Below are 16,281 nucleotides of genomic sequence, written 5' to 3' on the forward strand. Positions count from 1 at the left end.
TCGTTTCTCACATTGTGAGCAGTAATGGCAAGCATAAACCCTTAGTGCTTAGTTATAATATAAGTTAATAGGTCGTGTAAAAGGTGTCTCTTACTGTGTATTGTCATCTCGTACAGTTTGGCAAGAGGACAGCAAAATTAAGCTGAGCGGTTCTGACCACACAAATTGCACAAAATGGCATCTAATCTCTTATAAATTAATAGGTCAGTTGAATTGTTTCTTATTGTGTAAGAGATGTCATGTTTGGGTGTGAGGAAGCTGGCTGCACAAACTGCACAAAATAAAGTCTCCTACAATAAGAAACAACTTATGACCTATTAACTTATTATAAATCACTAATGTAAGGATTTGACACAAATATATTTACAGTGGAAAACATAATTTCTCTCCATCTAAAAATGTTTTGTAATTTACACCACTAGCATTAAGTGTTCTGAAATGTCATTAGTAACGGAATAATTTTTTAATCCTGATAATTCTATGACATTTTTACACAAGGTAAGGCTATGAGGTTAGCCTACAGAAATGGTGTTGGGGGCATATAAATGCTGTGTCTCACCCATTGTCCTTGCTGGTGTCCCTAACAGGTTGATCGAGCTGCACTCTCCGGATGGCAGGAACACCGTGGTCCTGCGCTGTAAGGACAGCCCCTCAGCGCACTCCTGGTTTACTGCCATCCACACCAACATTGCTGCCCTGCTGCCTCAAGTCCTGGCCCAGCTCAACTCAATGTTGGGCTCCAGCAACACCAGCTGCAACAGAGAAGTCAAGCACATCGGTTGGCTGGCAGAGCAGGTGATGAATTGCGCCACCCCTCACCACACTTAACAGAAAACATATCAGAGCTGTTTTTACCCACCTCACCTGTATATAAGCACATCAACCTCTTGTGTGATTTTCACCCAGTATAACATTGAGGTATGCAACTACTGTCAAGACTGTTTCCCTTTTCTACATCAGACACATAAACTGAGAGACGAGATGTTCTTGACCACTTTTTTTTTTTAGGTGGCTGTTAGACCTCACAAAGATTTTTTTGTGGTTGTTTTTTTCATAGCCAGTTTCCCCTGTTCATTCTGTTCTTGCTTGATCACTGCTTAGATTTGTAACTGACAGCTGGGCTCAGATGAAAGGACGGAAAGAACCAATGCGAACTGCCGCTCTGAGCTGTGTGCTGATGTGTAGTGTAGTTACTCCCTGCTACGGTGATCTCGGTGCATCTGTAGAAGCATGTTGTCACGCGGGGGGCTGCTGTTTGCTGTGGAATATGAATGTTTGGTGTGTGCCAGGTCGGCAGCTTTAATCCTCATCCCCAGTGTTTGCTGGTTGGAATACAGCAAACATGGAAACACTGCGTTTCTATTACCCAGCTGAGAGTGGATTGCTTTAAAATATTTGGTATTGGGAGAACACACACAGTGAAATCCATAGCAGGGCGCAGAAACAAGAAAGAATTTATGCACCAAGCTTAATTTAATCTGGAACAATGCTTGTAAAGAAGTCTAGTGTACATATTTTGAATTATAGAATTCTAATTCTAGTTTGACGTATCGCAAAGAGGTCTGAAAGTAAATTAGTACAGATTTGATAAGGGGATTATGGATTTGAGCCAAGTGTAGATTAATGCATTTCAGAACAATATGGTGATTCGCACTTTTAAATTGTAACAAAATATTTCATTTGAAAGTCCGAGCAGGAAAGAATTGTTTTTTGCCTTTTGGTAATATAAAAGTTATTGTTTAACATAATGTATGAAGTATTTTTTTCACGTATGCTTAAAACTACAGCAGGTGGCCCCCCCACTAAAAGAGAAATGATTGTTCACAGCAGATAAAAAAAGCAGACTTTGTGGATATCTATACAAAAAAAAAGAAACATTTTGGTTATTCATTGTAAACGCTGACCTTCTGTTGAACTTCCCTGCATAGCAACATTCTTACTGTCCTCTAGACACTCTGTAGCCCACTCCTTACAGTGTGTACTGTCCCAGCTCACCGGCTGAGGGAAGGAGGGAGGCTGCGGTCAGACAGAGCTGTTGCCTGTTGTGTGACAATTCGGCTGAGGCCTTTTGTCGGCTTTGTCTTGCCTGGCAATTCTGTCCCCTGTGTCCTGGTTTCTCAGCTTTGGATTAGCCAAGGCAAACATCCAAGCGGGAATCACTGCCATAGCCAAGCAGTTGCCTTAATCTAAACCTTGCTTATGCTACTGGCCTTAAAATGTATTCCCCTCCCAAAGATAAATGGCCAATGACCTACACTTACCCATAGCTGATGTTCAAGCCAGGAGGGTTTGCTCGCTAAATAAGGACCCTATTGTGATCGCAAATGGTGTTGATCAACATTTAATCGCAAATTTTCCCAGTAAAGAAAGCTTACACTGTAATAAAAGAAACGTTTGAAAAATGATTGTACAATATTGAATCATTCCTAAGGCGTCAGTGTCACTCTTTCTTGGTCATAATGTTATCCTTCTTTTCATAACAGAATTCACTGCTTGTAAGCAGTTTTGACCACGGTCCTGTACCCTGCCGGCTTATCTTGCATGAGTAGTAATTGTCTTCATTATGTTCTGACGGCGCCATACCGGAACCAAGTGGAGGGCTGCTAATGTGCCATCCAGGGGTATAGCATGTTGCATCTGTCAGAAATTACCAATACCACGGTTTCCTCTTTTCACTTTTTACCTGTTTAGTAGTAGTAATGCATGGCACTGAGGATAAACATTATTGTGACATAAAGATAAGTAGTACCACGTAATTCTTTTCTGGGGTTTGTTTTGTCAAACTTTGTTCTAGCAATTTCAGCATCGGCATCTGCTCCCTCCAAAAATGTTTTGGTGTTTTGGTTAGCTTGTTTCCCACAGGATAATCACCGCTAACACAAACTGTAATGGAGTCCTCTCCCACAGAGTCAAAAAAGTGATGGAAGTACTTTAAGAGCATAAGAAAGTTTACAAACAAGAGGAGGCCAATCAACCCCTCGTGCTCGTTAGGTGTCCATTAGTAACTAAATGATCCAAGGATACTATCCAGTCTATTTTTAAATGTTCCCAAAGTTTCAGCTAAATTCTACACTTCAGACAATATGCCCTAACATTCTGTTTTGCCTTTTTATTGCTTCCCCACATAGTTTGGATGGAGAAAGTGAGGAGTCCACGTAGACTTCTAGGTCTTTCTCATGTGATACTTCATCTAGTTCTATTCCTCCCATAGTGTAATTATAGTGGACATTTTTGTTACCTGCATGTAATACCTTGGACTTGTCCACATAGAATTTCATCCGCCAGGTGTCGGCCCACAACTGAATATTATCTAAGTCCCTTTGAATAGCCTGTGCTGCCAAGATTGTATCTGCTGAGCCACCTATTTTAGTATCATCTGTAAATTTGACAAGTTTGCTAACTACCCCAGAGTCCAGATCATTAATATAGATTAGAAAAAGCAAAGGCCCTAATACTGATCCCTGTGGAACTCCACTAACAACCTCACTCCAGTTAGAAGCAACTCCTCTAATCGACACCCTCTGTTTCCTATACATCAACCAGTTCATAATCCATCTACTTACATTACCCTGAATGCCTGCAGCTTCCAATTTGAGGATCAGTCTTTGGTGTGGAACCTTATCAAAAGCTTTTTGAAAATCTAAGTATATCATATCATATGCTTTCACATGAGCTACAGCTGCAGTTGCATGTTCAAAAAAGTCTAATAAATTAGTAAGACATGATCTGCCTCGTCTAAGCCCATGTTGACTATCTCCAAGAATATGGTTTTCATTAAGATTCTCCTCTATTTTCTGTCTAATCATTTTTTCCAACATTTTACAAGTGATGCAGGTCAGACTGATTGGTCTGTAATTTCCTGGCTCAGTTTTGTCCCCTTTCTTGTGGATTGGTTTGACACTTGCTGTCTTCCAGTCAGTTGGCACATCCCCTGTTCTAAGTCTCATTTGGAATAATTGAGTTAGCAGCCTATAAATAATTTCCCTCATTTCTTTAAGTACTGTTGGAAATATACCATTTGGCCCAGGTGATTTGTTTGTTTTTAATTCTGCTAATCCCTTTAGTACCTCCTCCTCATTTATCCTGATCTCTCTTAGGGTTTGGCTGGACTGGTTGTTAACCTGTGGCATGTTGTTATCTGTTTTTTCTTCTGTAAAAACCTCTGTGAAATACTCATTTAGAACATTTGCCACATCTTGTTCGTTTTCCAAGATACTTCAGTTTTTGCCCTTTATTTGTTTCACTTCCTCCTTTATTGACCTCTTTCTGTTGTAGTATTGAAAAATACTCTTTGCATTAGTTTTAGCTCCAAGAGCTATGTTTCTTTCTATTTCCCTCTTTGCTTTCCTGATCCTTTTAAGATCTCTTTGCAGTTCAACTTTGCGACTCATATCCAACTACCTTCATGTTGGTGATTAGAAAATTGCTTAACTTTTTCTGCCTTTCTCGCTCTCTTGCTCGCACAGGCTGACTTCTCTGTCTGCCTCTGGATTTACGTGGAGTCACATGATCGTGTGGGTCTTGCCTCATCACATGCAATACCCAAGATTAAAAAAAATAAAAGGAAACTGCAGCTGTGACGAGAAAAAGACTGCACTGCAATATTTTAAACCATTCCTCCCCCATGGCTAAATCACTTAATTCCCCACTATGATTCCTCACTCTCACAGGGTCCAAGCAGTATGTAATCACATGTTAAGACCCACATATCGTGACTAGAGGCTGCTGACAATGTTTCTGCCACAGAACCAGGTTCAATCCTTTATTACTATCAAAGCATTATATTATATTATATTATTATATTAACTTTAAGCAGAATGTGAGTTGTGAGTTCAAACTTTGCGAAGGTGATTCCCCCAGCCAGTAAGGTGGGCCTGTGCTGTGATTGCAGGTCAAGCTGGACGGAGGAAGGCACCAGTACCGCCCGGTCGTGATGGCTCTGACCGAAAAGGACATCCTGCTCTACGACAGCATGCCCTGGAGCAGAGAGGCCTGGTCTGCCCCCTGCCAGACACACCCGCTGCTTGCCACCAGGTAAGGGGGCCTGCTGCTCATCCAGGCTGTTGATTCGGTTCTGAGCAACGATGGATACAGGAAAGAGTAGAGATGGGAAGGAAACAATGGAGCTGTGCCATTTTAAAATTCTTTTATTTTACTAATTAAGGTCTCTGATACAGTGAAAGTAGCTGAGTGGCACTCCTCTCAACCACAGTTAAGAGCCCTGCCCATGAGAGTGCAAAGGCCAGACTATAAGAGTTTAGTCTGCACACTGAAATGTCATCCAGATTCATTTAAATAGAGGTGCTAAGGAAGGCCAGCTAGGCACTGGAGCATTATATGTGGATAAATTAAATGGGGAACTACAAACGAGATTTTAAAGAAAATCTGGATGTATAAGTGTGTTTTTTTTCCTGTTGCTGGAGATCTGATTATGTCCATGTGCTAATCTGTCATTAGCATTTATTCATTAAATTATGAAAAAAGCTAGAAGACCAGCTGACCCCGTTATTGGTGTCATTAGATCATCAGAAATCACTCAACTGTAATGTATAGACAAGAATGTGTTACTGTATTGCAACAGCAGATGTAGATTACAACTTTACAGCACCATACTGTAGAATTCATTGCCAGATATCATTCGAAGCACAGAAGTGGCATGACTATGTCTTTGGGCAGATCTGGTAAATACACCACATCAGCACAGCACCATCCTGTAATGGTATTAACCAGACATCACAGATGGCAGGGGGGTGTTGCAGAAAAGCCAGCCTATGGGGGATGAGAGTCTGATATTATAGAGCGAGAGGGGGGCGCTCAACTCTGCCTCCCAGTGCTGCTCTAATCTGTTTTGGGGATTAAGGAAAATTGAGTGCTGGTCATCTGATCCCGACACTGCCACACAAAGTGGCATGTCAGGACAGCCCCACTGACACAGTGGAAGAAGCCCATGCCGAAACCACATCAGAGTATAGCCGGTGTGGTTAAACCGAGTTCAGGAAGGCAGCAGGGAGCCCAGGGTGAGGTCACAGTTGCATCATTCTTTTGCTGAGTTGTGCTGGGGTACAGGACACGTGTTTGAATCATAAGAATTACAATTTTCAACACGTTACGAAAAAAAACACATAAGTAAGTTTTGCATTATTTGTGGTATGTTTGTCCTTCACATACCAGGTGAAAACTTAATTCAGATTAAACCAGTCTGTCACTAATTACAGTTTAACAGTTACAGACAGCTCAGTGTGAAACTTATATATTCTTCTATAGGATTAGGCCTTCTAGGGGGGAAGCTAGCTGCCCCTCGTCTATTGTGGGCCGCAGTGCAGCGTGTCGTGTTTACATTATCTTCCTCGCCGAGCGATGGATGAGCCTGTGGTGGATTTTTGTAAACGGTTGTATAAACAATTGCCTCTACCATTTCCTTACTTGGTTTTGAATCCCAGAGGCCCTGCCCAGTCCTTACCATCACAGCCGTATACAAACAGGCTGCTGTTGTAAACATACACAGGGGGAACGCACACTTGAGACCTTTTGAACCATTCAGCCATTCATTCACTATCCAGTTACTAGACTCTTCTATCACAGGAAATGTGTTTTAAGTTCACAGAGAGACATAAAATCCTATGCAACTAGTTGTTAAGCAGTTTCTTTTTTTAAATAGTTTGTAGTTTGTATTCTGTGTATTATTAGTCAACTAAATTGTGATGTTCCCCTGCACTTCCCCTGCAGGGAGGTAGAATCCATGGTTTTCCGGTCTCATCCTTGGTTTTGGCCTCAGGGGTGTGGTAGGGGACTTGTTACATGTGCTCACATGTAACTTCTTATACTGATAACTGATTGTGAATTTTACTTTTTAAAATTAATCTGTTTTCAAAAAAAGGTTATTGTGTGGATTTCAACAGGTTTCATTGATCAGTTTTGTTGCAACACAAGTTTTCTCACTTTAGCTAGTTAAACGCATGGGGGGGCAACTAAAAATGGTGTCTGACTCTTATTTGTACTATAGCCAGTTATGACTGTCTGGAAATACACACTGGACTCACAGACACAAATTATCTTACTTATTTGTAATTTCTTATTTGTTTATAATGGCAACTGACCCAAAAATGGTTAAATATGCATTTTCACATTTCTGCATCGAAGCAAACAAATGTAGTGCCAAATATCTTAAATGCAACAAGAAGATTGTGGAGCCGGAAATGTCTGGTTTTAAAAAATAAGAAGCAAGAATTTGTCGTATTCCTCTTTATGAAATGTATATTAATGGCTTCAATAAATAAAAATCCAGATGTTCCCTACATTCACATTGAATGGGATAGTGCACTTTGCTATTCCGATGTGTGGTAATCCAAATATAACAATGATGTTTGACAGTTTACAGCCTATTTAAAGATTTGCATGTCCATTAAAACCTGATAATTTAATTTAAATATCTGATATTTATTAAAATAAATGCTCATTTTTAATTTCTAGATTCATTTTTATTTTGTATAATTAAATAAAATATTTATACTAAAATGTTTATAGATGCATATAGTTGAAGCAAATTGAAACAAACATAAAATGAGCCGTCTATAGTGTATTTGAAGTCTTCTGTTCATAATTATGTCAGTCTGATTATTTTGTCTTCCGTATTATAATTTATATTTCTAATCTGATAGTTGCAATAGAGCTGTTTGTTTCCTTTATAAAAGTATCATTAATCAAATAATTATTATTTATTTATTAGTAGATTACCTTATCCAGGCTGACTTTTTAAATACTTTATGTATATTTTGTATTTATTTGTTTGTATTACAATACAATAAGAGCAAGGTATGAAATACAATAAATTACAATATACAATAATTTTTGTGCTAGTAAGAGCAAGTATTAGAGACAATTACAATAACTAAATTACTAGTAAGAGCAATAAGACACTGTTCAATTACATTTCCTAATTATCACAATAATAATAAATGCTATATTACAATGCAAGTATAACAATGTAATATTCAAAAACAATAGGCAAATATTAGCATACTGGACAAATAATTCAATATTCACATTCAATATTGCTGAATTTGGATATAGTCATGTATTATGTAAATGTAAAGTTTTTAAAGGAGAGAATGGGAATGAAATGTATTGATTATTATAACTTGAATTATTTTGTACAGTAATCTAAAGTATTGTTAGGAATTTAGGCAATATTTTGCAATGATTTATTTTGCTACAACATATGAAAGCATTCTAACTATTGCTTAAATGTGAGCATCCAGAGCAAGAATGGGAGACAAGCTTCTGTCAGAGAGGTGTTTTTAAAGTTGTAACTCATCAAATAACTCTAATGCATTTTTTTCTTGAGAGCAGTGTGGTTTGAATAAACCTCTATCTGGTCAAAATTTAATTTGCTGTGTTTTCTACTCTGATGAAGTAAAGTATTAACATGTACTGTACTGTACCTCATTTACAGTTTACTGTTGTACATATTTGATTAAAACTGTCTACATCTAAACCAATTAATATACTGCATGACTGTGGCCTTGTCTTTTAAAATGCTTGTCATTGACCTTGACCGGCCTTGACCTAAAAGGCAACCAGCCTTGGCCTTTTGAGTCCCAGCCTTGAATCCAAGACTGACTTGTGGGAAATCTCTTATTTTGCAGTATACAAGCCCTGCAGTGTTTTTTCTGTGGGTTTGTTTTTCAACACTGTCTCATTCTGTGGTTACTTGTATTCAGACTTAAACAGCCTGCTTATATTTTCATTTAATTTTTCAATACAAGAGCTCTGTAATTCTGACTTTTGAGGCACTTCTGCTGACAATGTAGATTCATCTCCTTCTCTTTTTTCTTTTTTGGTAAGCTACTGTGATGTGAAGAGCATACATCATTCGGAACACGCAGCCCTTAAAAAACTGCAGATTTCTGACTCTTCTGCTGGAAACAGATTACCAACAGACTGTAAATGCTTCCCATACAATCCATTTCGAACATGCTTCGCTGGAGGAATTCAGTGTTAAAGAGTGGCAAGGCTACAAGGATACAAGGCTGCACATTCCAGTTTAAATATGTTCAAGCAATGCTGGCTTTGTAAGACTGGGAAGTGGATGTTTCAGGAAGGTTTTGCTCTGTGCTGAAACCTAAAATTGTGTTTGAATTAACTGCCAATTGGCATCAAACTTTTTTTTTCCACATAATATATAACTTATGTACTTTAACATGCTAGTATAACAATCAATGACAATGCACACTAGAACACACACTGTACATTCCCAGTTTTATGCAATCCTTTATTTGCTAAAAAAGTTAATTTATCTCCCAAAAACATTGTATATTTTCACGGTGGATATTCACATTAACTAGAAGAAAAAAAAATGTGTTGGTTCAAAGCAAACAAATATAACTTATCAACTGTGTACTATTTGGTTACACACTTCAGAACATCAGAATTAATTGGTGGGTTGGTTGTAGCTTATTTGTTCAAACTCCACTTCATGCTTGTTCTTTGAAAGATCTTGATAAAGGCTCAGTCTGTGGCTCAGGTTACTTCACAAACACAGCTCTGCCAAGGATTTTTTCATGTTTCATGAGCTGTGTGTGCTTCAGAGATAATGACCCATGTGATACACGTGAGATCTTGGCAGTGTCTGAGAGAAACTGTATTTAATGTGTTTGTAGTTTGTTCTGTGCCTGTATTAACCATTCAATATAGGTTACGTACAGTAGATATTTCCATACACATTAAAGAAGCTCCTAAATTGCCCTATATGTAAACTGTTGTTCCTGTGCATCTTTTAAAGGTCTTCTAGCAGTCTCCTAACTTGGTGGATCCCAAATATTCTCACACACGTCCCTGGCTATTTGTGATATGAAAGTATCGTGAACCACCACAGCATGAACTATACAGCCAATGTAAATTTTATTGCATTTAAAGCACACATGAACTCCTTAAGAAGGGGGTGAAATGTTACACATAAAAAGGCCATACCAATTTAGAAGACTTGATGCATCTCCATTTCCTTCCTTCTTTTTCAGACCATTTTCTTGTGAACTATTTAAAACTGCTGGAAAGGAGGTGATTATCTTGAAAGCACACACTGGACTGTGGCCTCATGTGATCATTCCAGTGACAACCTAATGAAATATCTAGGACAGTTATTTTTTTTAAATCCATGTCCTGGAGTACCACTGTGCCTGCTGCTTACTTGGACTGAGCCCCTGGTAAACCCTCACTGGGAAATGTATTTAAGTTCTTTTAGCATATATAAAACTGGCCAAGTGATGTAAGAAATATAAAAGGGGTGAAAGGAATCCTTTTGTTTCAAGTCCAATCTTTGCTGAATGTCTGGGCTCCGTCCAATAATGTGAATGTAGTGTTGGAATCTGTTGGTAACTATTGGTAAGGGAATAAAAAGGGAGAGGTCTTGGGAAGCTTCTGGAGACTCATTCGTGACATGATTTACTCTAAAATGACATCCAAATAAATAAGATGAGCATTAGCCAAAAATGGTAGGATTGTCCTGTTGTTCCTTTGGAATTTTAAACCCCAGATTCAGCAGACTGAAGGGAATTAGGTGGGTGAGCTATCAACCTTGGCAAATGCGAAGTATAAATCAATCATTTTCTAAGAGAAAAGTGGAAGACTGTTCCATAGCAGTCTGTAGTACATCTATAATACTGAGGATTTAAGAGGATAGGTAAAAAAAAAAATGAATACCTGAAATGAATAATCATACGTTATATCCTAACCCACAAAATAACTATAATCACACATGTATACGTACACACACAAGCTGGATTCGGCCTCTCCTATTCTCAGTACGTTTCTTTAACACAAACCATATGGTTATTAGGCTGTTCTGCCAGCAAAGCACATGGGCTTGGTAACTGGAAGACGTGCTGGATTCTTCCTGGCTGCACACAAAATCCTAGCCAGCTGCACAACTCCTTCAGACCAGAAAAGCTTGCTGCTCAGAAAGCCACTCTGCTCCACTGCTGCTACAGACTGGTACCCAGACATCATAGCCAACAAACCCAGAAAGCTCAAACTGCTGATTGTGCCATTACAAGATCTTTGAGTCATGTTCGACACACAGACGCACAGAGGCCTCTTTCAACCTCCCGAGAGTGCTTGGTGCAGGAAATCAGAGTCACTGCAGAAAGACGCATCACTTTTCCATTTTCAACGGTAGCTCATCTGCTTTAACCCAAAGGATTCACCTGTCAAGATCAATGTTTCTTTCTCATCCAGGTTTCTGACAGGCTTGTGATGAACTGAACATCTCTCTTGGAGGAAAGAGATAACACTTTGCACAGCCTGAGACTAGAACGGTCTCGTCAACAACATGGAAGAGAAAAGTCCAAGCAACACTATTTAAATTAAAACTCTGTGGCAAACTTTTACCATCTGCATTTTACCTTTCTTTAATTTCTGCTGTAGTTTCATGCTTTCATTGTACTTAGCCACACCAGTTAACAATAGTACCAGGAGGTATCCCTTTAATAAGTTTGACACTCAGCTCCTACAAAATTATGTATTAAGTTTTGATCTTACAGTGCAAAATAAGGAATTGCTCATAACAGAACTAATTTCTCTTTTCTTTTATTCTAAATTCCCGTTTAAGCCTGTCTTGTGGTGTTAGCAACATCAAATTGTTGGCCATTAATATTGCAAATTAAAATCCAATTACGCCAGTGCGATTTCCCCCAGGGAATACCCGTTTCCTGGTATCCAAAAGAGATCACATAAATCATGGACTGCACTTACGAGCAGGCCTTTGATTCAAATTCCTTTGAGGCTGGCTCCCTAGGTGGGGTGGCCTACTGAAATACTGCAGTCAAAATGTCAGTACGTCCCCCGAAACAAGCACATCAAACTCTACCCATAAAGCCCTGGGCCCCACTTCCTTTATTCTTGCTGTTTTTTAAAGTTTACCTTGTCCAGCCGCAATTTCACCCTCCTTTATTCAATTTTCTTTGATGAAAGTCTTATTTAGATGTAACACATTAAGGGGGATTTACTGCCACTTCCCCAAGTAAACTGTGTTTTCCTGACACGTAAAACAGGAGGGTGTGGCGGTGGGGTAGGCTTAGTTTGTGGAGGGGGGCATGCAGTGTGTCACCACCTGAGAGGGTTAGTGAGGTCAGCATTGGATATCACTACTTTCAGTTCTTTCAGACCGCGTGTTGTGCGCCATCTCCAGTATACAGCAAAACAGGAGCACTCCATAGAGAACCCTGGTCTTCCCCTTTACCTCTTCTCAGTCCTCTGCTCAGGGCTAGTCACCACCAGCTGATCATGTCTGACCAATACACTCCAAGACACTTGTCAATTAATCGATTTTGTGTCGCCCCACGTATGAAGGAGCTCTTACGAACGGAGGGGGGGGGGGAAACAGCAATCAGTTAGTATGTAAAGGCAAGAAAGCATCAAATAACTCCCAAACTCATTACCTCTATGACACCAGGAAGGCAACTAAAGTGCTCTGGCTTCAGTCTGGACACCAGCAGAAAATATGTGCAGCTACCCTGCCAACACTCTGTTTTTTACAAGCTTACTCTGGGATGTCTGTGAGTTAATGGAGTGTCAAGGAGTAAGTTCTCTGTCCTGTGAATAGCCTGCTGTGGTAACACACACACGCGCGGTATCTGTCTTTCTTGTCTGCTGGCAGGGCTTATGCAGAAAGATGACATGGTGAGAGAGAAACTCTGCTAATGACTTCTGAATGATGGCCCAGCACCGTATTGTCTTTGCAGGTACTGAGACAAACCAGCATGGCCCATAAGCCATACTAAATGGTTAGGAGAGTACTGACAGCATCTGACACGAGACTGCAGCAATCTGAATGGAAGCAGCTGGGTTGAATTGCTATTGCAAATAAATAAAGTGCTGTGCTATTGTTTGGATCTTCCATTAACCAGACATGGCAATTCTACTTCACTGCCCTAGTAAACTCTATCCTCTTTTGTAACTTTGGCCAGCTCATCACACTTTCAACATTCATCTCATGCAGAGTTTGTTTCCAGCGTGGCATTTTCTTGGAAGTCAATGTAAACAATCAAAACAAAAAAGTGCAGAATTTGCAAAACTGTCTCGGAGAGGCAGACCGAGGAAGCAGAGTGTTATTCTTGTTCAATAGCACTTGCTTCCATGGCATCAGATTGACTTTTCTGTCAAGGAAACAAAACAAGACTGTCTGTTTCTGTGGCAAAAGTGGAACTGTATATGATTTAATTTCCCTTACTCATACATTCAGGCCCGTCTGTTTGAAAATAAACCCTCCACTTCTCCTAGTACCGAATTCCAGAAGATCTGCCAGAACTCGTGGTCTGGAGTTTAACAAGGAGCCTAATGTGGAGCATGTGTGTGTCTGTGGGCAACATTTGCTCTGCAAAATAATAATGGGAAACAGATACAGTGTGAAGCAAGGCCCAGGTTTCCAAAAAATACATTTTTATGACATTGGGGATTCATGGCTACATGGAGTTTGGATAGATGTTTAGTTTGTCAGAGCCATTGAGAGACCTGTATCCACACAAAGCCTAGGTAAAGTGTCTTTGTAGGTCTGAGAGAGGGCGTGTGTGTGTGTGAGAAACAGACAGAGCTGTCAGACAGGGACAGTGGAAGACACTTATATCTTCAACCTACCCTTTCCACCTCTTCAAGTCCATTAACAGATCCTTCTCAGTATATATAACTTGGATACAAGCAGGAGCCAAATAAAATTACAATGACAAGAATACTTTATTATAAATAAGATGGGATACAAAGATTTAACATCTGAAACACTGGTATCTTGCACAGTTGAGCACTAGTTGTGGACAAATCCAGAGAGGTCAGCAGCCTCTTCTCTTGTGTTTTGCAACCTCCTCTAGATTCATAGATTTCCCTCAAGCAAGGTTCCAAAGATATGGCCTTTAGGTAACCATTAAAGGCCAGGTGTGGTGTGGACTGTAGATCTTGCTAATTCTCATTACTGAGGCAGATGTGAGCTGCTGAAAATCTGTGATTCTGTGAATCTAAGGAAGAGGAACCAAGAAAAAGAACAGCATGTTGGAGCTTGTTGAACTGCACATTTCCATTCTTAGATCACAGTATTTTTTCTGTAGTTTTGGCTTGTCTGTTTGAAATCAGTTCCCTGTATCCTGGTAATGCTGGAGGGGTTTCAAAAGATGTTCAGTTGATAAGTCTAAAACACCCATAGAAAAGGAAAAGCTACCTGGAAAATTGCATGGGCCTCCTTAGATGTGTAGTGTTGGTTACCTTCATACAAGAGGTGGAATCATGGGTCAGCCTGGGTACAACAGAATGGTTGCCCAAAATTCACCTTCTAGAAAATGTCAAACTTAATTTGTTTCATGCTAGATGTGATTACAAATATAAAAAATAAAAAAAACTAATAAAGAAGGGTCAACAAATGGCAGTAATTCTGATTTGTGTTCCAATAAATTTGCACACGGCTATATCCGACTGCCAAATAGGTTCCAGTGGAAAAGAACAGATTGAGCGAGAACAATGCTATTGGTCTTGGCTGCCATTAACACCTCTTTCCTGCTATTTACTCTACGAGTTGTGCCTTTAAGGTCAATGTCAGAAATGACATGACTTCCGCACTGGTTTTCCTGTACACCGTGTTCCTGGCTTGAACAGGGAGTGGATAAGATTGCATGATAAAATAAAAATGCGGAGGTCTTTTATTGAAATTTTTCTCCCAGTCCTGGAAAACAGTATGTGATTTTTCCTGATATCCTCGCTCCAAAAAAGCAGCTGACTCCTCATGGGTCATTTTGTAATTCTATTGTAAATAATATATTAACAGGAGCATAGACAATCTGATATTATGGTTTTGCAGCTCCAGACATTTCATACTGGGGTTTTTCCACTGTTGTTCAGTATTTACTTTAATATATGCTTTGAAGACTGTAATGGACATAGATACGTCATTGCTGCCTCTTGATTAAATTGTGTGTGACTGAAGAGACATTTCGCTAAGTGTGTCCTTAAAAAGAGATGAGTTACTGCTTTACACTGGGTGACCAAGAGATGCTTAAACAAAAGATTTCTGTTAAAGAGCTAATATAATAAAGTATATTAACTGGGAATAAAAATGAAGCCATTGTTAGACTTGTTTAGAAAAGAATGACAAGTGTGTGTCTGTGAATCATCAGATTCCAGGCAAAATCTGGTCATGGCCTAAAAACAGAGCCATCTTCTAGGTACTGCACTTTTTGGTTGAGTTTGTTTTCAAAACCACAGTTGGTTAAAAAAAAAAACAATCTTGGGATTCCTCAGACATTAATTATTAAAAGGAAAGGTCATGAATATAATAGGTCTTATAGCTACTCCACCTTATAAAATATTATTTATCACAGTTCAGTTTCCTTTTTTGACTTACCATCCTCTGCCCTTATGCATGTTTGCCCTGGTAAATTTACTAAAGGATGTTTTAATTTTTAACTGTAGTTGTACCATAGTTTTACAGTGGTTCACTATAATTGTCATGCTTTCCCTGAAGCTCAGTGAAGGCACATTAAAACCGTAGGAAATCATATTTAAATGTAAAAGTATAGTACATTTACCAGGACACACTTGTCTTGATTACGTTTTCACAAAAGCACAGATGAATTTTCCAGTAGCAGCTCAGAACATGCCTAGAGGAAAATGGAGACTTTGAGTAATATCACTCTTCGGCCCTCTGACCCTACAGCAGCCTTCTGATGAAGTCACTGTCCAGATGTAGAGGGAGGGTAGTGACACATTAACCCTGGTCTCTCTGAAACCGTATAGGTCACGTTCTGACACCTGTTGGGAGAAAGAAAACCACTAAGCTTTAATGACCTCGCATTGTAAGGAAGTTCGTTATACATTAATAAAGGAATCAATAGTTACATAGGCCTGAATAAACCACTACTGAGAAAATCTCACCCCAGCAGGATTTCTTGGATTAGTGGTTTTGACCCTTCTACAGTGTATCGATCACATGCTTTTGCAAGGTCTTTTCGACAGCAGAAAAACAGAACCAGCTCACCCTAATAACAGAAGCCAGCCAATCTGAAATGAGATGTATTTCTCCTCAGCCCTCCAGAATCTTTTTATTCCCTTAAAACGATGGGCTCCTTTTTTTCTTTTTTTGCACTACTGTTCTCTGGCTCCATCACTGTACTTTCACCGCATGACAGGCTGACCTTTAAATAAGCTCATTTCCAGTGCTAATGGACTTTACACTGTGCTGTCAGAAAATGCACTCCATTGGCGTTCCTTTACAACATGTGAGCTGGCACCGTGAGACACCACATTAAC

General features: G+C 39.4%; 1 protein-coding gene across 2 annotated transcripts in view; it reads left to right on the plus strand.

Annotated features, from left to right (window-relative positions):
- The window catches only part of sntb2 (syntrophin, beta 2), a 72,695-nt gene that overhangs the window by 40,489 nt on the left and 15,925 nt on the right, over positions 1-16,281 (plus strand). Inside the window, exons 3-5 of one of the 2 annotated variants that reach the window (XM_066713922.1) lie at positions 588-795; positions 4,892-5,034; positions 8,845-10,483. In XM_066713922.1, coding sequence (XP_066570019.1) covers positions 588-795; positions 4,892-5,034; positions 8,845-9,001 — 508 coding nt within the window. In that variant the 3' untranslated portion in view covers positions 9,002-10,483. Of the gene's footprint in view, positions 1-587; positions 796-4,891; positions 5,035-8,844; positions 10,484-16,281 lie in introns of those variants that run through there. The other variant, XM_066713921.1, reaches the window with a different exon arrangement.

Source organism: Amia ocellicauda, chromosome 9 (genome assembly GCF_036373705.1).
Source record: "Amia ocellicauda isolate fAmiCal2 chromosome 9, fAmiCal2.hap1, whole genome shotgun sequence".
Classification (NCBI taxonomy): domain Eukaryota; kingdom Metazoa; phylum Chordata; class Actinopteri; order Amiiformes; family Amiidae; genus Amia; species Amia ocellicauda.